General features: G+C 34.9%; 1 protein-coding gene across 1 annotated transcript; it reads right to left on the bottom strand.

Moving 5' to 3' along the window:
* Positions 1-1639: 1639 nt before the first annotated feature.
* On the bottom strand, positions 1640-5212 carry LOC144574139 (uncharacterized). Its single transcript, XM_078324004.1, has one exon. The coding sequence runs from the start codon at positions 4642-4644 to the stop codon at positions 1921-1923; it is 2724 nt and encodes a 907-aa protein (XP_078180130.1). The 5' UTR covers positions 4645-5212; the 3' UTR covers positions 1640-1920.
* Between the last annotated feature and the right edge of the window lie 17165 nt (positions 5213-22377).

The following is a 22377-nucleotide window of genomic DNA, read 5'->3' as shown; positions in this document are numbered from 1 at the left end:
TTCTAGTTGTTTAAATTTAAGCCACATGACAAAAATAAGAGCAAAAATAAATAAGCAAATAAGTTGGAAGCAACTGAAGGATGGTTTGTGCAAAACTTGTGGAGTTCAGATTCTACTAATTGAATTCCACATTTTACTTTTCATACTTATTCTAGTTGTAGGTGTACTTAATAAGAGGAGATGATCCCTTGTCTGGCATGAAGCTTGTATGGGAAGGAGAAACCCAATCATATTGTGTTATAGAACATAACAGAGGAAAGCTTTTTCTATTTACTGACTCTGCAAGAGACACTCACTGCCAATTCATCTTCAACAAACAGTTGGCAGGTTGGTCTTCTTACTTTTTATGGTTCTGTTAACAGCTGCATGCAATGCATTCGTTAGAGAAGGCTTATATTAACAGATGGTGGTATCATTTTGGTTATTTATTTTTCTACTTAGCAAGCAAGGTTCATAGATCTGGGTGCTTTTAAAATAATGAAGTTTTAAGAAATAATGACAAACGTGAATTTTTTTTCTTTTGATGAAAAAATGTTGTAATGCATCTGAGCATTGGGTGCTGACATCATTGGCCACACTGTCAAATCAAACCAAGAGGAGTCATGTATTGGTTCAAATTTGTACAAAGCTGGTCATTTCACCTTGTAAATATGAGATATTGCAATCAAGTTAAATTTTGAATGGATGGGGATATTGGATTTTTTTTTTTCTTTTAAAGATTGATCTCGTAAAATTATAAAATCATTCGTTTCGTTTCAGGTACCGTTTCTAGATGTACTGAACACACTTCTCCGCCCAATACTTGAATACTGCCTCTGACACCTATTGACTATCACAAGTTTGGATTTTTCTGGCAATAAAAAATTATTCACCATATGAAAACATTCAGGCCCTGTTCGGTTGCACCAGTGGAAATAAAAATGGGTACGGGAATGAAAAATTTTAAACTGAAAATTACTGTTCACGTAGGAAAAAAAAATTCAGTCTGAATGAATTTTTATTTTCCCACGTGAACAGTGATTTTCACGGTGCAGCCGAACAAGCCCTCAAAAAGATGCGCTTTATCCAGCTGTAATGATCAGCACAAGGTAGTACCGGCTCTTATTCCATTGTTTTTGTTATTCATGCACAATTATTTATTTATTATTTTTTTCTTAATTCTCAATGCACTCTAATTGAGACCTGAATTAATGATTAACAGCAATACTACTTGAAATATGACTGGTAACTCCCTGCAGTCTCAACTGTTTGGCTTTCAATAGCATTAGACTGGGTCTTCCTTTTCTTATAAACAAATATTCTGTATAACGACAACACTTGAGTGCCCCTGCTTCAAAATTTTGCATAATTTTCCCTCGTAAAGCATGCAACTGTGCACTTCTTGTACCAGCATGATTGATAATGCTCCATAAACAATAACAGCAAAGAGAATATGGGCACAATTTAATACAAACAAAATTCATGCTAACTTCATAACCCAACACAGCATCTCTAAAATTATATTGTTTGTATATTAATCGTAAATCATGTTTTATACGGTACAACGAACAGTGCCGTTTTCTGATACCAGAAGCTGGGGTAAACTCAATGTCAGACATCTATTTAATTGACTTCAAAACTAAATACCAGTCACGAAGTATTAAAAAAAAAAAAAAAAGATACTAATTTCTGCTTTCCTATCCCAATCCAGTCATACAAACAGCACAACTAACTTTACATATAGATCTTATCCAAACTCTACACAAAAATAAATTTTTAAAAAAATACAAAACAAAATTTTTAACCTCCCCACCCAACCCCTCAAAAAATAAAAGTACCAAGAAGGCAAGAATCAATAAATTTTTACATCTCAAACCGCACTACCCAAATAAAAGAGAAGAGGGAAAATACAAACAAAATCCGAATATATGTTTTGTTTTGCTACAATTCAATTGGGATTTCCCCCTCTTCTTCAACAGTGGATAGCCGATCTTTCTCAAGAAAACTCGGGTCCAAAAATTTTGCAACAAAAGCCCACATTCTATAAACATCCTCAAAATTTGTAAGAAACCCTAGTGACGCTGTCACCACCTCCACCTTCATAGTACCTGTACCACCCTTCTTACTGTCACGCCTTGACCCATTTGTACCACTCTTATGACCCGTATCAGCCATCCTCACATGGTTAAGAAAACCTAAGCCAAGAGAAATCCCCTCTTTCTCGGCTAACTTCTGTACCGTCTCAGGACTTACCACTGTCCCAGTATTTTTACAATCCCTCACATTAAATGCCATAGCAGCCCCCCTCTCGTACATAATCTTTGGTCCATATATGTGCACAAGCTGTACCCCTTCAGTATCATCAGCATTTACTGGTATTCTCAGTTGCAACAAAGAGGTTACAAGCCAATTAATTAGAAATCGAAGCCTTAACGTGGTTTTATTCAGACCCAATTTATTGACATGGTCTAGGTGCCGGCACACAATTTCAGACTCTCTTCTCCCATCCCAGTCCTGACCATCTGATTCGGTCAGCATTTCATCCTCGTAATCAAAATTTGCATGGCCTGACGACTCACCTGTTTCAAAATTATTACTGCTTTCAAATGGCTTTTCATGATTCTGTGTTGCCTCAGTTGTGAAGGAGACCCTGCACATACTTTGATCCGTTCCTGATTCGTCCACCCCGACAAACCGACCCTCCCGTCGGCCCAAAAGACGAAACTCTCCCTCAGTTTCCCTCCTTATTGCAGCATGGTTCTCTTCACTGGTTGCTGGCATAAACCCATTTTTGTCAAAGGTATGAGGCCCATTAGGCAATTTCGACAAGTGGGTTACGATAACCTTTTTAATCTCTCGATCATCCTCTTCTATTTCCTCTTGGATCTCACTAACCGTCCACGGACTCTTCCGGGAGGTTTTAGAAGTTTCATGAGAACTAGTCACAGATGCCACTGCCGCATCAAAAGACATCACATGGTGCTTATTAGTATTTTTGTTGCTATCATACATTGGGCTCTTTGGTATCTTCCTACTATTTTTGTTTTTTTGACCTGAAAGCCATGAAGTGGTCAAAGGCGAACTGAACCCTAATCCAAACCGCTGCCTCCCACCATGAGGGCTTGAGTGTTCAGACCCGAACGGGCTCTTTCCCAGATCAATCCAGAATGAGTTATCTGACGAGCCATCAGAGAAAATTGGGCTCTTCATTACCTCCCCAACCGAAAGATTCTCGCTCTCCTCGTAAATAGTGCTAGTACCATCACGATCTGACCCATTATCTAGATCCATCTCACTCTCTACGACATCCCTCACCTGTGCGGATGTAAAAGCGCCAGAGAAGGCCGGCAAGCCAGATTCTTTGTGGCTGAGGGAAGCCGTGGTTTCCTGTGTGGTCATTATTGTGTCATCTTCAAGCCCATCAACCGCATTATTCGTGTCTAGTCCATCGATAGAATCACTGAGGTATTGCGGGAATACAGGTAAAATCCGCACCATCCCTGATCCGGTACCACCATTCCGGTTCTGCAAACAACTTATCACTGATTTCTTGATCATTAGGCACCCAAAACCCGTCGGATCTGACCCAAAAACCCTATAGAACGAGGTAATGATAAAATCAGGCCGAAATAAAGATAAACCTAAAGAATCCATGCCCTTCGGCCCAAGCGAACCCGCATCCAATAACACGTGCCAGTTGTTCTGTTGTGCCAGAGCCATCCACTGGTAGGAGTATTTTGAGCCAGTAACCCGCGATTGGACTGGGAAAACAAACAAGCCCACAGCCGAATCCTTCTTTCTCCTTTTCTTAACCGTTATTAATTTTCTCAGCTCCGTCCCACACGGCTTGAGACTCGGCCATTTAAACGAAGCAGACCCCACCTTTGCACCTTTCTCTCTAGCCGCCTGACCCATCCAATTGACAGATTGGCTCTCATGGTCAAACATAGCAACAAGCCTCTTATTGGTCTCAAACGGGTAATAATCTGCTAACAGCTTGAAAGCTGACCCACGACTGACAGTGAACACAAGGCAATACTCATTTTCTGGTATGTTTAAATAATCCATGATCCTGACCCGTATATCATCCTCGGCTGTGCCTTTCTCGGCCCCACCATCCAGAGCATGGTTCTTCAAATTTGCAGTGATTTCAGTTAAAGTAAAAGCAGACGACTCATAAGGCTGGAGAGGAGAAAACAACCCAAACCCACAATAGTCGAGGCAAACCCTTGAATTTTCCTCTGACAAATGCGAATATTCTTCGGTTCTCAAGTTGTCGACCTCATTAGATGATGTATAGGTCGGGTACATGGTAATGAACTTTGCATAGGCTTCTTCTAGTGTTGGGATTGAAGCGAGAGTGAGAAACACATGTTCGGCTGCAAGAGCGGTCCGGCGCAGAAAATCTCGCTGAGCCTGGAGCCGGGATAGTGAGCGGGACCGGCTAACCAACGGTTCGTCGGCATCAGGATCAGGGTCCTGTGGCTTGGGCAAGGATCCAATTTCGGATGCCTCCTCTAGGGCTTCCCGGAGCTTGGATTCATGGAGTTTGCGCAGGACAGTTGAGGGATTAGTCGAGGAGTCCGATTTGTGGCTCAACAGCCACCTTTTGTCAAGAATTAATGAAGCACAGTGAGAGAGAGGTTTCGATATGGAGAAATGCATGTGGTATGCTTGTGTTTCTGTTTCTTCACTTTAGAGAGAGAAGAAGTTGAAATTGTAACCTGAGGTTGGGCGTAGGGGTAAAAATTGAAACCTTTTGTGTGAATTGGATAGAACAAGTAGAGAATCTACGACAAAATTTCAGCTTTTCAGCATGAGAATGGTGGGTTTTGCTTTGTGAAAGGTGTTAAAGCCAGAAAATTAGAGATTCCAAGGAAAAATGATAGCTTTAGATGTTAACAGAGGTCCAATTAACAAAAAAGATAGAGGAACAGAAAGGTGAGATGATTCCTGTAAACAAAGTCTCACCACAAGATAACAACTTCAGATCAATTAGAGATCAAAGCGAACCTGATGAAGTGAGAAAACCCAAAAATCAAGCGAAGCTGAGATCTCTATATCTCTCTCTGAGTTTCTGTCTCTGTACCGCTCCCTTCCTCTCCGAATTTGGGTAGAAATATTTCTTTCTCCTTTTTTTATCGACTTTCTCCACCAACTCACCTGAGACGAATTAAAAGCAACCCATCTTTTGTTCCAGCGACTCCATTATAATTTACGAGCAATCCCACATAAATCAAAAGAGCTACATTCATTGCTGCAAACGAATCGAACTTATTTGAGTTTTTTTATTTAAATTAATTTCAAACTAAGTTTAATTTGAATTAATTTCGAATTAAATTTTTTACTCAATTTCAAATCTTTTATGAATTTTTTTACGAAAAGGAAAAGTGATCGTAGTCGCCGAAAACGAAATGTGAAAGTCGTCTAGGATTTTATAACTGAGAGCGAGAGTTATGACTTATGGCTGGACGGCTTTATATTTTAACTTTTAAGTCATCAGCGAACATACGTCATCAGCGGAAATCAACAGTTCACATTAATTTGAATTTCGAACTAGAATAGTTCGCGAACCTATTTCGAACGAACTAAGTCTTGTTTAAATTTAATTTGACTTAATTTCGAACTATTTCAAATGAAATTTTTTACGAACTTTTTTTGAATCAAATTCGAATCGAATCAAAAACTACGACTACAAATTTTTTGTGCCGCCCCTATTTCCTACTCTCTCTCTCTCTCTATAGTAAACATTCTTTTTAGCTTTTTACCACAGGAGTTGAAAATGTCGAGTAAAACGGATCCGGAGAACCATAAGCATCATTGACTTGTATTAGATATTTGGCAAATTAGCGCTTAAAACCTTCACTTTCCACAATTTTCATATTTTCTGGATCCCACCTTTCATTAGTGCCAATAAGAGAACAAATTTAGAAAGAAAATTGACTTAAACAAATGAAAAATTGCGTTATTAGCGGTCCTTAACATTCATTGTGATCAGTGGCGGAGCCGCTATGTAACAGGGATAGGCAAACATAAATTTTAAAATCAGGTATGAAGTAGTATAAATATGTTGGCATGCTTGCTTCTGAAAATTAGATTGCCTACTTCTATCCTTTGAGTCTTTGACAATTCAATACAGCAATCCAATCGAATGAACTAAATTGCAAATTGCGACTAATTATTGACTCAAATTATTGAGTGTTAATGTTTTTCTTGATTTCTGTTTAAATCTGATTTAGTATTTAGTGAGATTAATTAAAATGATTCAAGTATATAAGTTAATTTTGTATATTGACCTGGTAATCCGAAACTTTTTGTCCAGTCCTGACTCAAATTCTGACTACGCCACTGATTGTGATGTTACTTAAATTTATTTCTATTTAACTAGATTCTTAAATATTCTTTGTGAGTTTTTTCCAGACAATTTAAAATTCATACTTTAATATTATAAAATGTAATGAATGGCTAAGAGAATGGTACCTGTTTTAGGTATCAATACTTGTTTTTTTTAATGAAAATTGGGGTATTATCACTACTTTCAAAAAGAACATATTACAAAATATACATTCAATTAAATGAATAATGTATATTTTGGCTTATTGTAACTGATTTAGAATTTGGATATAGAACAACTAAATATCATCTCTGAAAAATATTAGGAAAAAAATAGTTTTATATCTATAATTATTATCTTTAGATTATTTCTTTGACGATGAAAAAGTTGGTCAATATTTGAGAAAAGTCTTTTGTTGTACAAAACTATTCTCCGTTTTTGGACCATCCAGAATAGTGATTATTTCTTTTAAAAAGAAAAGTCTTTTGTTGTACAAAATTATTCTTCGTGACATCATTCAATTTCTATGCATAAAATTATTTTTCATAACATAATTCAATTTTTATGCACAATACTATTTTTCTAATAGCACATATTAATTTTCATGCACAGACTAATTCTTTTTATATAAATCATTTTCAATTTAATCAAACCAACAAATACTCATAAAATTTAAGTTACAGGAAAGTTCAATTAGCTATATTAAATTATATCGACTTGACAAGAGACGAAACCAGCAAACTTTTTTCACGGAGTATTCTGGTACACAATCGATTTGTAACAAATTTTTTTCCTATTTGTAGCAGAGAAATAGAGGTTGAAAAAAGAAAAACATATATTGAGAAAACTAAAGAGTAGGATTTAATTGAGGAATTTCATATATACCCCCTAAAACTTTTTTTATTATGTATTTTGCCTTCAAAAGTTCATAATATCATATTACTTTCAAAAACTCACAAATTTACTCATTTTATTATCTTTTAATCAAAACTCATTTTTAACTTTATAAATACCCATTTTCTCTTTATTAAAAAAAATATGTAGCCTATTTAAGAAAAATATCATTCTTAGTTGGTTGTCTGTGAGGACAAATGATTAATTTGTCTACTTCTGATTTATACACGATAACATTCAGGTATGCATTTGTGTATGTGTTAAAAAAAATGAAATATTTGCTCTCGAAAACTGAGCAAATTAAAGACGATATTTTTCTTAAACATGCTATATATTTTTAGTTTTGATGAAGGGCACAATGAGTCCGGTAGAAATGACAATACAATGGATGTAAATTTGTGAATTTTTGAAATTTAGAAGAATAAATATTATATTATGAAATTTCAAAGGCAAAATATGTAATTTAAAAGCTTTAGATGAATATACATGAAATTCCTCCATTAAATCATACTCTCTAGTTTTCTCAACGATTTTTCTTTTCTTTTTCAAGCTCCATTTATTTGCTACAAATAGAAAAAAAAAAAAAGTTACAAATCGATTGTGTATCGGAATACTCCATTTAAGTTTTTCGTCTGAGCTCTCTTGTCAACCTAGTCAACCCTACGCACTAGCAACAAAAAAGCCTATACATCAGAAATAAATTTGCTGTTATTTCGATCCTGGTCGTTGATCATTATTGAGATTCGCATATGAAAAACTTACTTTGTTGAGATTCTTGTATAGAAGAGTTTTGTTATTTCCAAGGAATAACAGTAACAGCAGATTTATATAACCAACACCTTCCCAGCATGGATTTTTTTTTTTTTTTTAGAATTATGTTAAAATAATTCATTCAAACAAGCCTTCGAAGGGATGATTTTCTGTAACTAGCATCCACTGATCCTAGGGATCGGTGGAGCAAAAAAAATCAAAACTACACCGGTCCCTAGGACTGGTGTAGCTCACTTTTCCTCAGCGCAGTCACTCGGCCACAGAAGATCCCAGAAAGCCCTACACCGGTCCCTAGGATCGGTGGAGCTTTGTTCTCAAAATCCTCCGCGCAGCCACGCCCATTTCTCCTTCTTCTCCCCTGTCCGAGCCTTCTTCTCCAAAACGATGAGTTCTTCTTTCGTTTTTTTTTTTATTTTATTCTTTCAATATACTCAACCATTTGTCCATCCAATTGTTTCAAAATGTTCAGATCGTCGAAGAGAATTAGAAACTCTTCAGATCTACGATTTTGATAAGGTAAAAATTCTTCTTTTTTTAATTTTTTTATTTTAGCCGAATTAAAATAAATAACCATTTTAATTTAGTTTTTTTAGTATTTTTAGATTGTTTTTGTGAAATGTAGTGTGAAATTAGTATTTGGTGTAATTTAGTGTTAATTTGGAGTATATTTAGTGTTAATTTTAATTTAGTGCTAATGTAGTATTAATTTAGCGTTTATTTGATTTTAATTTAGTGTAATGTAGTGCAAATGTAGTGTTAATTTATAGTTCATTTGATGTTAATTTAGTGTAATTTAGTATTTATGTAGAATAAATTTGTGTAATTAAGTATTCATGTAGTATAATGTAACTTTTTAGTAATATGTAATACAATGTTTATAAAATTAGATAAATGTGTGATGACTCTCATGAAGTTTAAAATTAGATAAAATTAGATAAATGTGTAAAATTAGTAATATGTAGTATAAATTTGTGTAATTAAGTATTTATGAAGTTTATTATTAAAATAAAAATTAGATGATATGTTGTTTACATATAGTTAAAATTTGATTATTGTAGTCATATGCTTGAAAAAAATGTTTGTTTATATAATTATGTGTGATGACTCTCATCAGTTGCAAAAATATTGTTTATCAAATTTTCTAACAGAGTCAATGGATAATGTGAATTATCCGGAGCTGTTGAAATTAGCACCACAGAACCACAGAGCATGGAAAGTTCGTGATATGGTAATTTTGATTATATCTATTAATTATTTGTTGCAAATAAATATTATATGAAGTATTTGAAGGGTTTATAATGTTTTATTTCTTTTTGGCAGCCTTCCTCTTCATTGAACCAGATAAATTCACATCAGACTAATATTGCTTACAACAGTCTGATGGATGATGCTCTGAAGAGATTAGGGTTGTATCAAATTGCTCGCCTTAATGATTGCAAGATTGATCCGCATTTGATTAGTGCTTTGGTTGAGAGATGGAGGCCGGAGACCAATACATTTCATCTACCTGTCGGTGAGATGACAGTGACGTTGGAAGATGTTGCATGTCTATGGGGCTTACCGATTAAGGGTAATTAACTAATTAAAGTTGTTTATCGGTTAATTTAAATAACTATTTTTTAAGGTGAATTGTTGATTATATAATTCTTTTAATTTGTAGGTGACCCGATTACTGGCACGAGCGATACTGATTGGAACCCATACTTAGAGTATGATCTAGGGGCTGATCCGGCTATTTTTTACGATAACCTCATTGAGACAATGCCATATAAATATAGGATTTATAATCCTAACACATCGAAAGAAAGATTGTCCGTCTCTGCTTATTCGATTAGACTGAAATGGGTGTGGGCCAAATTTAGTGAACCCTTACAAGAGTGGCACAGTGATGAGAGAGTTGCACAGTACACCCGAGGTTTTTGTATGGATTTATTCGGGTCAGTTATGTTTCCGGATTCTAGTACGGATGGAGTCCCTGCAATGTACTTGCAATTCATTAATGATCTAGAGACTCCACAAGAATACAATTGGGGAGGTGCCGTACTCGCACATCTCTATCGAGAGTTGTCGCGTGCTTGCCTTGCAGGAGTAGACACGATAGCGGGTCCGATGTTGTTGTTACAGATTTGGTCATGGACTCGATTTACTATTGGTCGGCCTAATCCCCGGGACGAGGCACCTCCTTTCGGTGGTGCAGATGAGGATACGAGAAATGCTTTCGGTGTGAAGTGGACCACTCGACATTTGTGGAAACGCAACCCTCACTTAGGTATAAAGATTTATAATTCGAGATGAATTTGATAGATTTATAATTGTTTTTTAAAATTTATATTTTTTTTTGACAGGTGGTACAGCCACATATAGAGATAGCTTCGACAGACTAGCTGATGAGACAGTTAATTGGCGACCATACGTTGATTACTATGATCAGTTACCTAGACATGTTCGAGGACAAAAGAGGTATTGGATGAGCTGCGGTTACGTGATCCATTTCTGGATGGTAGAGTATCAGCATGCGGATAAGGTGATGCGCCAGTTTGGTAAGTACCAAGAGATCCCGCCTCCTCCTTCTCCTCTACCATGGGATGAGATCAGTTATTTAAGACAGGCGTGGCATCACGATGGCAACGCAACAAGGGATGGTTGTTGGAAGATTACTCATAGTGAGTTCATCGAGAAGCCTGCAATACTAATTAGAGAGCGGAGACCATATGACATGGGGAGGCATCATATGTACATGCATTGGTTCAACGCACGTGGTATGAGATCAGCGTATCTATCAGATAACAATCCGGAAGCTCTACGACGTCAGCCTCCCCCGCGAACAGAAGATGTTGCAACAATGGCGTACGTTCCTCATGGTCATAGGCATTCTCGTGTGGTTCGTACATTATTTATTTTTTCAATCAAATTAGATTTTTCAATAATAATGTGCAATATGTCACAGTTCAAAATGTGTTATGCAGATTTCTCGAGAGATACAATTCACTATGCAGGCAATAGATATGGTGAAGATCCCGGGACAAATGGCATATGGCAAGCTGATGATCGAGAATGCCCGTGCCATTATGGAGGATATTGATCAGATTCACATCTTCCGAGGCATACTCGAAAGTGCTGGGATCCCTACGGACCTGGACATGATCAATTTGAATGATGATATCCCTGATCAGCATTACCATCGCCCTTCAGCTACAGAGCCTCCCCCGACGTGGGACAACTTCATAAGCGGCACACAGCATGGACAGATTTCTCAGTTCATGATTGATGAACTAGCGGGAGGCTTTAGTATGATGGGACCATCCACTTCAGGTTATGCTCCATCCACTTCAAATTATGCTCCTTCCACTGCAGATCCAGGAAATCTTACAGCAGATTATGTTCCATCCTACTGGGATCCACCTGTTGGAGACCGTACAAGGCAGCCTACTGACCCGTACACTCCCGGGACTGGTGCCCTTGGACCACCGCGTGTGTGCAGACGAAGGAATTAACATGTTTTGACTGAGTAAGTATCTCTATTAAACATGATACATTTTAATTTTTGGATTGGATCCATCATTTATTGCATAATGCATGATACATTTTAAATTTTTTTTGCAGAGGTACCTGAAGAGTAATTAGATTGGATCCATTAATGTAAGGTTAATGTTAGATTGGCTTTAAATTTATGTTTAATGGACTATTGTAACTTTAATTAGACTTACTTTAATTATCCTTTAAATTATGTTTATTTGAATGTTTGTAGCATGACTAAATATGCTGTTCAAATTATGCTTGTTTGTTGCTGCTGCCTCAATACCAGCAGATTCTCCTGTACAAAAACACATATTTCACATAGCTCTGGACTGAGTTTTACAAAACTGTTTTACATGCATATAGATCATGACTTAAGGGAAATTTTCATATAAAGAACACAAAATTTGGTGTAGCCAATTGGCGGGAATTAATTTTTAAAGTTCAGGTGTGCAGAAAAATGCTGCTGCCATAGAAGGGATATGCTATGGAAGATACAAGTAATAAAAATGTGATACAATAAAAATGTCTAAATAAGATACATCCCTAATGATACAATACAATGTCAACACAATCAATTCTTAGAATACAATAAAAATGTCTAAATAAGAAACATTAATGAGTACAACTTTTACAAATGATGTCAACACAACCAATTCTTAGAAATTCCTAGGAGTTTATCAAGTCGATGCACCTGTTACAGATGAGTACAACTTAGTTCAAATAAAATGGTAATTATGCAAACGAATTGTCTTTTGAATTTTAAAATTGTTATACCCGAATGTCTTGCTGAAGTTGCCTCTTGATTATGTTGTCAAGCATTACGCCTCTTCGCAGGGGCCTCCATCTTGTCCATAGCCATTTTAATTCGCTTGTGTTTTCTCCTACCCTTATTTACTTTATCCGGATCTGGCCTTATAACGGGGCCATTATACAATGGCCAATCCCGTTTATTTCCAAATCCATTGAAACGACCAGACCAAGTGTTTATATAATTTTGTAAGCTGTAATATGGGCTAACATAGTTGTTAGGATTTAGCCTCCTCACGAAACAAACTGCAAGAACATGGTTACATGCGATTCCTGTTAATTGAGGTCTCTGACACAAACATATAGCCATTCCTTCCGGAGGGAATGTAACATTGTACTTCACTTCGCCCCGAACTCCCTTCAATTAAAAAAAATTATTTACATCAAATGTATTACGTGAAAGTAAATAATTAGATTTTTCATATAAGAACTTACTGTCTCGAGAAGTCCATCTTTATCAATAACCTCATAGTTGTTATGGCCATAATACATCGGTCTTACATCATGTTTTCTTGTTTTCTCATTACGACGATGTAAACCTTGTGTAATGTTCATTGAAAAATCCAATCCCGTTGCCTCCCATCCAATCGCAACCTCCCGCCTATTTACAAACCAGTCGACGCACTTATAAAATGTCTTATCAACAATTGCACACACAGGTAGTTGCCTGGCAATCCTAAATACACTGTTTAGTACCTCAGAGCCATTACTTGTCATTATACCCCACCGATTGAGGAATCCATCATGCACTTGTGCCCACTTATGCAGAGCCAAAGGCTCTGCATCAGAGTAGCGGAGCCGTTTGCCAAATTTCATAATGTAGTCATGTACAGCTGCATCTCTTTGCTTAATCAAATCCATCCCCTCTTCAAATCTCCAGATTTTTTTTTTCTCAACAAATTTCTTGAATACCTTTTTGATCCACTTTTGAGGGTATCTTTTCCAAATATTTTCACAAATATGCTGTGAACACAGTCGGTGTACAGCTTCACCTTGTTCCTCACACCATCCCAGATTAGGAGCCTCAAACACCCCTCGTATACCAAGATACTGGTCCGAGATGACACATATTTTTCCTGGTCCGACAACATTGGTACGCAACCAATTCATAAACCAACCCCAATTTTCTATAGACTCTTTTTCACAAATTGCAAATGCAAGTGGCAAGAGTTATTGCTCTGCATCGTAAGCACAAGCCATAAAAAGTTTACCCTTATACCTTCCGGATAAGAACCCGGCATCAACACTGATAACGGGTCGAAGATGAGGCCATGCCTCAATGCATGGCCCAAATGCCCATGCAACCCGGTTGAAAATATTGATATTAAACTTGGTTGATGGTTCACTTTCTAGTAGGTACTGTGTACCTGGATTAGACGCTTTGATGGCAGCCAAAAACGATGGCAGCACCTCGTAAGACTTCTCCCAACTCTCAAACAAGTCCGCAATTGCAAGTTCTCTACCTCTCCACAACTTATTATACGAGGGCACTACTGTCCCAAATTTAACTTTAACCAGATGCTTGACCATTTTAATGCTTAACTCCAGATCATCTTTCAAAGCCGGTTTAATAATATCAGCAATTACTCTAGAAGTCATTTGATGACTATCCAACCTTTCAGCACTGCCAAAACATGTGTGGATAAACGGGTTGGTGGAAATTGTCCATGCACCTGTTGGTACTACAATTGCATACAATTTCCATTGGCATTTTGAAGATTTACATTTAACTCTATACTTGGTTTTGCTGCTGTTTAGCACGTCTAACTCTGTGTTTTTGTTCAGGTGAAATTCAGCAAGTTCTGATTTTAGTTTGGCTTTGGATTCAAACATTTGACCTTCAGCAAATTTTTCATCTAACCTGGGGGGGTTCGCAAAAAATGCACGATCCGCGTATGGCATTGGCAAATCATCGTGGAATGAGGAACATGGATGCTTAGGTCCTCGATTGAGAAATGGGATCGAGTTGTGCCAATCCTTCAATATTTCTCGGTCGTTCATTTCAGCCTCCGCTTCGTCCATATCTGCGTTCCATGTTTCATCCGAATCATCATCATCAAAAGAACTTCTATCAGATTCTGTGTCTTGATCTGATTGCTCACAAAGGTCGTCACCGGTCTGAACCGGATGTGTGTAGGAGGGTATAGGTACACTGCCCGAATTAGGATCAAAGCCGGTCTGAACCGACGATGTGTTACTACCTCCGGGCAAACTATCTGGACACGGGTCATAACTGGTTTGGTTTCTAGCCTGGTGCGCCTCAGCTACCAATTCTATAACCTTAAATCCAGCCACTTGAGCTGCAGTTTGTTTAATGACATTCCAAGTTTCCTCATTTTCTATCCGAAATAGTGAGAAATGGTACGATCCGGGCGGTGCTGTGTTCATACGTACCCTGATTGTCAATTTGACTCGACTTGGAAGCAATTCAAGTCCAACGTATATTTGCCGTCTTATAATGGCAAAACTGGTAGAATCAGATACAGTAAAGGTAAATGCAGCCCCTATGTCATAACCAACACCTGTTGAAGTGCTTTGAAGGTTACCACCATAATACACATTGATCAATAGCAGTGACATTTTGCTGAACAAAAATCAAACACTAAATTAATAAACATACGAGTAAACAAAAATACTAAATAAACATATGAGTAAAAAAAACACACTAAATATATAAACATATAAAAAAATACTACATAATATATGAGTACAGAAAAACAATAAATATAAACATATGAGTAAAAAATAAACTAAATATAAATATATGAGTAAAAAAAATCAAAATATAAACATATGAGTAAAAAAAACTAAAATATAAACATATGAGCAAAAAATAAACCCTAAATCAAACTCTAAATATTTTTCAATTTTATAACACTAAATATAAGCATATGAGTAAAAAAAAACTCACAATAATAATCAGAAGACGATGCTGAGTACAATGGTGGTGGCGATCTGTTCATACGACAACTCCTCTATTGAATCTGAAAAAAACAAAATAAGAAAAAATAGAAGGAAGAAGAAAGAAAAATGGAGATCGGGAAGAGAAGAAGAAGGGTGCGGCTGGTTAAGTGCTAAATGTGAACCTACACCGATCCACAGGACCGGCGGACCAATTTTTAAGCTACACCGATCCACAGGATCGGTGCAGCTTTGTTTTGGTGTAGCCCTGCGTGCAGTCGGTGTGGCAGACACAGAATAGGCTCCACCGGTCCCTAGGACCGGTGTAGGTTTGATTTTTTTTGCTCCACCGATCCTAGGGATCGGTGGAGGCTAGTTACATAAAATCAAGCGTTCCAAGGCTTGTTTGAATGAATTATTTTAACATAATTCTAAATAAAAAAAAAATCCCCAGCATGTGCCGAATTTTTTATTAATACCCAAAATTAATAAAAAATTACGGATTCTAACCAGTTTTGTAGTTTTTTTTCAAAAGTACCCAAACCGGTTAGTAGCTAACCGGAAATTAGCTTATCTTTCCGGTACCCCAACACCGGGATCCATTCAAAATGTCCGGTTATTTGCTAACCGTAAAAATAATACCGGTTGTTGGTTAACCGAACTCATAACCCGGACCCGGTTATTGCATAACCGGAAAGAGAGTGGGGGTCGGGCTGGGGCGTGGACGCGTGGCGGCTTGGGGGCTCCGCGTGGCTTGGGGTGGATTTACTGTGGGCGCGTGACTTTCGTTTATATATGGGTTTTGGGCTGTTTTGGATGGGTTTGGCTGCGAGGAAGAGAAGGGGCTTCAAACAAGGCAGAGGAAAAGAGTTAGAGGACTGCAAATCAGGTTTTTATTTTATTTATTTATTTATTTCGTATTAAAATAGTTTATAGTATTGATTAGATTGTGATGATATTTTTGGAATATTATTTAGATTGTTTGGAAATTTATTTGGAAAATTATTAGAATAGTTATTTGGAATATTATTTAGAAATAACGAAGATAATCAAAGTTGTGGTTCGCGGTTAGCGGTAATGAGTATTTAGCTCGGGTACTGTAAAATACCACATCATCATTGTATTGAATTTCTCTTCCAATATAAATCTTCACACAAATAGTTCTATCCATTTTTAGTTTCAATTGGTCTGGCAATTCAAAAAATAACAACATATAAGTAATTAAAAATTGTCCGAACCTCTGAAAATTATTCTATATTATTTTACAATTTCCTAAATTATTCTAGCCCATTTTGAATATTCCTAAATTATTATGCACCATTTTGCAATATCCTTAACTATTTTCGAATTTTATAAAATATTCTAAACCATTTTGGAATGTTCGAAAAAATTCTAAATTATTTGGACAATATCCTGAACCAGTTGAAATGAACTAATTAATTATATTACAAATTAAAATTAAAATAAAAAATAAACTATTTTTAGTCTAAACAATATATGTAATTAACCTATTTTTAGTTATTGATTGGTACAAATAACAACATAAATAATTACAAATTAATTATAAAAAATAACCTTTTTCTTTTTTATCTTCCTTTATCTTTGCCTGAGTGTCTTCCTTTCTCTCCGTCTGAGTGTGATCGTGTGCTTCGTATCTGTAGCAGATTACAAAACCGGTTAGAAGAAATAATAATTAACATAATTTCAAAAAAATATAGATAGTTAACAGATAAAATAATTAACATAATTATTTATTTACTGATAGAGCAAGTAATATTTGTTTACTGATTTATTTTTGTATGAATGATTATAATTGATTCTAAACAATCTAAACAAATAAATTCTAAACATTCCAAATAAATTCTAAACATTCCAAATAAATTCTAAACAATATTTCAAAAATTTATTTAAATAAATTCTAAACAATCTAAACAAATAAATTCTAAACAATATTATTCCAAATAATTCTAAACAATATTTCAAAAAATTCTAAACAATTATATTTCAAAAATTTATAAAAATTCTAAACAATCTAAACAAATAAATTATAAACAATCTAAACAAATAAATTCTAAACAGTATTATTCCAAATAATTCTAAACAATATTTCAAATAATTCTAAACAATATTTAAAAAAATTCTAAACAATTATATTTCAAAAATTTATAAAAATTTCGACATAATTTGAATACAAAGAACTGGAGGAGAAATCTTCATTATATTTCAAAAATCGATAGTTAAAAAATAATAACTTAATTATAAAAAAAAACTTACTTTTTTTCTTCTTTCGTTTCTCTCTGGCTGAGACTCTTCCTTTCGTTTCTCTCTAGCTGAGACTCTGATTCTTCAGAGTAAAATGTGAGAACTATCTGCGGGTTATATAACCGAGTGATACGAATTTCCGGTGCACTGTTAACCGAATACAAAACTGGTTAATCAATAACCGTGCACATATTACATTTCCGGTGCACAAATAACCGGTTTCATATATTTTCGGTTAGCCTCTAACCGAACATATTGAATTTTTCCGGTGCACAAATAACCGGTTTCATATTTTTTCAGTTAGCCCCTAACCAAAAATATTCAATTTTTCCGGGCACTCATTTACCGGAAAGATTACTATTTTCCGGTTATTAGAAGACCGGGTTGGGTACTTTTGAAAATAAATTACAAAACTGGTTAGAATCCGTAATTTATTATTAATTTTGGGTATTAATAAAAAATTCGGCAGCATGTGCCTCTCTCTCTCCTCAGGCTCAGCTCCCTCCCCCAAATCCACCTTGAAACCTTGAAACCGCTAAAGCTAATGAATGAATCTGATGGCGAGAGGGGAAATTGATCAAGTGGAGAAATGGTGGATTGTAGTTAGTACAAGGAAAGGACCTCTCTCTCTCTCTCCTTGATATATTCAATCTAAAGCTAAAGCATGAGCTCTGGGATCATAGAAGCTGATATTAATTTAATTAAGGTTTCACGCATGGCTCTCTAGACATGTGATGTGAGAAGAACGCATGAAAGATGATGAACCATGGAATCTGTAAGTTGAAGCTGGGGCAACGTGTAACTCAAAATAAAATGTATCTATATGCATGAAACAGAGTACAATTTGAGAGTACTACGTCTGCATATATATCACAAAAATACATATTTAAGTTAACCATTGCAATGAATAATGATAACCAACTCCGTTCAGTTGTCCTATCAATCCGGTACATCACCTGTACCACTCATCTGGTAGATTTTGTAATGTTTAGAGCAGTGTTGTAAAAAATATCTAAACGCAATATAAAAAATCACAGCACCAAAATACATATCTAGCTATCAAAGAATATAAAATTGACTGATGAATAGTCAACTGCATAATTGCATTACTGAATACTTAATGTAGTCAAACTGTTACAAACTTTTCAATTCATCCCAGTGAACTTTGACCATAGAAAAAACAAAAAATCATGCCATCGCTAAGGAATGCGTATCCTCAGCATCAACTCAAAAGAGAATTGAATCTCAACCGTTTAATTTTAAACGAGTTAATCCGGCTAGCTTCTGTTTATAACTTAAGAGGGCTTTTAATATTAATACAGATTTAGTCTTTTTGAATTTTAAAACAGATCAGATGTGAAATTTATTAAGTCAAAAAATTAATACAGAGGATACCAATTCATCGCTAAGGCCTAAGGCGGTGCCGCTGCCGCTTAAAGAAAAAGGCGCCTTCCTCCAAAGTCCTCCATTTTATTTTTCTTAAACCTGTCCCAATTCCCAAACCGTCGAGATCAATTATTTTCGAAAGTGAAACGCCCACGGCGGTTCTAATTTTATTTGTTTTTGAAATGAGCCGTCTAGAATTTGAGTGATTATTTTTCTTTTTTTCTTTTTACAAATTCTCAAATTATTAGCATATCGATGGAAGATTTGATTGAGAAGTAAAAGTGTTCGTCAATTAATTTTTTTTTAATAATTAATATCGACCATATTATATATAATTATAACTAAATGACAGAATAAAAATTGTTTATGTAAATGTATGAAATTTCAGATTTATAATTTTTTTGTTATATTTTCATTTTTTTTAGTTATTCATGTAAATGTTTTCACTTTGAAATTTAATTTAGTGTTTTTGGTATTTAGAAAACATCGGTGCACTTGTGTTCGAATTTTATAAAGCATCGGTGGACTTTGAAATTTAAATTTTTTTAGTTATTCATTTTTTATAAAGCATCGGTAAGTCATTAATGCTTTTGCAAAAAAACATCGGTGCACTTGTGTTCAAATTTTATAAAGCATAAGGTGCATCATCGATTCTTTTGCAATAAAGTATCGACGCATTGTTCCAAATCTTAAACAACCATAAATGTTGATCAGAAACTATGATTTGAGCGTTTGACTACAATTCAGAAAAGACAGGAAGAGACTAAGGATCTAGTGTTCCAGGCATAAGTCTTTGGACCTCAGAAGATTAGAATTGTAAAATAATGTCGTTTAGAGCCTCAAAACTTCAGCTAAGTTGTTTTTGATTCTGGGCATCAAAACCTCAGAAGATTAGAATTATTCATTAGAAAAATTTATTTTAAAATAATAAACATTCAAAAATTATGTATCAATATTAAAAAAAAATAAGGAGCATCATTTACTCCGAAATTTTTAAAAGTATAATTTTTCCAAAAATGATAAACCAAAATACCACTATTCTGTGAAATTTTGAAAAATAGCATGGCCGCATTCCCTAGATGCAGCCACCCTTTTTTTTTCTTCAGGTTGAACTGCAGCACGAGAAGGCAAAAAAAAAAAAAGGTGGATGTCGCCACCTAAAAAGTGGCCGCATTTTTTAGATGCGGTCATGCTATTTTTCGAAATTTCACATAATCGTGGTATTTTGGTTTATCATTTTTGGAAAAATGATACTTTTAAAAATTTCGGTCATTTACTTCTTCTTTTTTTACTTGAACTAATACAATATTTTTATTATGTCTTTGTCATTTAGTCAGGGTTATATACAATAATATTCATCATTAAAATAATAATTAATGAACAATTTTACTCCTCAATTAATCCTTCATCCACATAATATTTGTTTGAGAATTTTCAAAATAAATAAATAATAGAACTGTCCAGACTATAGACGGTTCACTAGGAAGGTAACTGCCCAGAATCTGAGCAGTTGGGGCACATTTGAAGATAAAAAAAGAATATAGAGGACAGTTGTTAATATAATAAAAAAAAATGGAGGGTATTAATAAAAATTTGGGCTTGTGGACTTAATATATTAAAATTTCATTCATATTATAAGAGGGATCTATGCAGGAGTTGCACCTCCCAAAGATTTTCATGATATATTATGCATTGAAAGACCGAAATTTTTATTTTTAGCGCACACTAAAAAAAATAAAAATAAAAACACTCAAGGGGATTTTCATATTTACTCGGGCCGCAGATTGGCTTAGATGTCTCTCAAAAGCACAAAAAATGCATTGTAATATTGAATATATTTTAGTTTTGGGGACCTTTAAGCCAATCTGCGGCGCTCCATAAATGGGCCGCAGATTAGTTGTGCGGCCCGGGTAAATATGGAAATCCCTCAAATCTAGAGTGTTTTGATTTTTTTTTTATTATGGTATTTAAAAAAAAATTCGGATTGAAAGATGTTTACAATTTTGTAAAATCCTTTAGTAGATTTACATAAAACGATTAGCAATTAATAACTTTTAATCATTAATACAACATTCAAAAATATTGATAAAACTCTCGTACGGTAGCGCCAACCACAAAAACAATTTAATTCATAATTGTAAGGCATGATAACTCAGAAAAAAACTATATTTTACCAAACTAACTTGATTACTTTGGTTTTTACAAAAAACATAAGAATCAAAATGTCATTTCGGTCTGATTTTTTTTTTTGAGGGACTGAAATACCATTTTTATCCGAGCCATTTTCACATATTCCGATAAGAAAAAAAAAAGTGATGATAAAACTTGTGAAAACGCCTCAAACCAAAATAACATTTGGGTTCTGAAAAAAAAAATTCAAACCGAAATGACATTTCAGTTCTTATAATTTCTGTAAAAATCAAAGGAATCAAGTTGGTTTGATAAAATATTATTTTTTATTTATGGTTTTTAAAAAAAAAAATCGATAACTCACGTAGAACACTGGTAGAGTGAAAAAAACGTGTCGTGCCATGCCTAACACACTGTGACTTTGGTCTCGTGCCGTGCCGTGTCCAAACGTGACTGGTCATGTTTCTCACGTTTAACTATTTTTTTTATAATTTAAGTTAGTTTCTTCAAGATTCACCATTTGATTAAGACTTAACGGTCCTAATTACACGTGACTCGCGTGATTACGTGCCGTGACCAAAATATCAAGGGATGGTCACAGCACGCGACATGCAAATCACAACACGGAACAGTAACACGTACCGTGCCGTTCTGTAACAGAGCCGGCTCCGCTCTCCAGTGCCATTTTTCCCACACTAAACACAGGAAATAAGTGAACAACAAAAGGACAAAAAAAAGGAGGGTCAACAGATAAAGATTGGACAATTTGAATTTTATTAAACTTAAAGATTGACATGACAATTTATTAAATAACACTGACATAGTATAAGTTTACACTTGAGGATCTTTACCTAACTTCTCATGATACACAAAATCCATAATATCCATATATAATTGGGATGGCGGTCATAATGCTCAACTTGCACTAATTAGTTCGCATTTGTTATTTGAACCTTTACCAACTTTTTGTTTGCTATAAATTAATTAAGTTTTAAATAGCAATTATCCCTTCATCATAGAAAAGCTACAAAAACAGTTATAACTAGCTATTTAGAACACTATTAAAAAAGCGGTTGATAACGTTATAGTTTTATTATTTATAATCCTGAAATTAAGTGACGTCATAATTAAATCGCAGTTTTTAGTAATTAAGGCAAAATACTAAAAGAGGAAACTCACACATGTATTTAATTGATACTTCATAAAAAATTTAAAGCTTCCAAATATTTTAGCTTCATTGCATGATTGCATCATATATATTTTGATCCATCTGATTTAGTTTTATTTTTCTCTCTTCTTATTTTACCGTTGTGTTTGATGTTCCTAAAGTGTAATATAATTCTTACAAAATTACGATATATTCCTCTGTTAAATTATTGTGCAACTATTTTTCT

Source organism: Carex rostrata, chromosome 22 (genome assembly GCF_964058835.1).
Source record: "Carex rostrata chromosome 22, lpCarRost1.2, whole genome shotgun sequence".
In the NCBI taxonomy this organism is placed as follows: domain Eukaryota; kingdom Viridiplantae; phylum Streptophyta; class Magnoliopsida; order Poales; family Cyperaceae; genus Carex; species Carex rostrata.
Note: the sequence above shows the minus strand (reverse complement) of the source record. Positions and strands in the feature narration are given on the sequence as shown.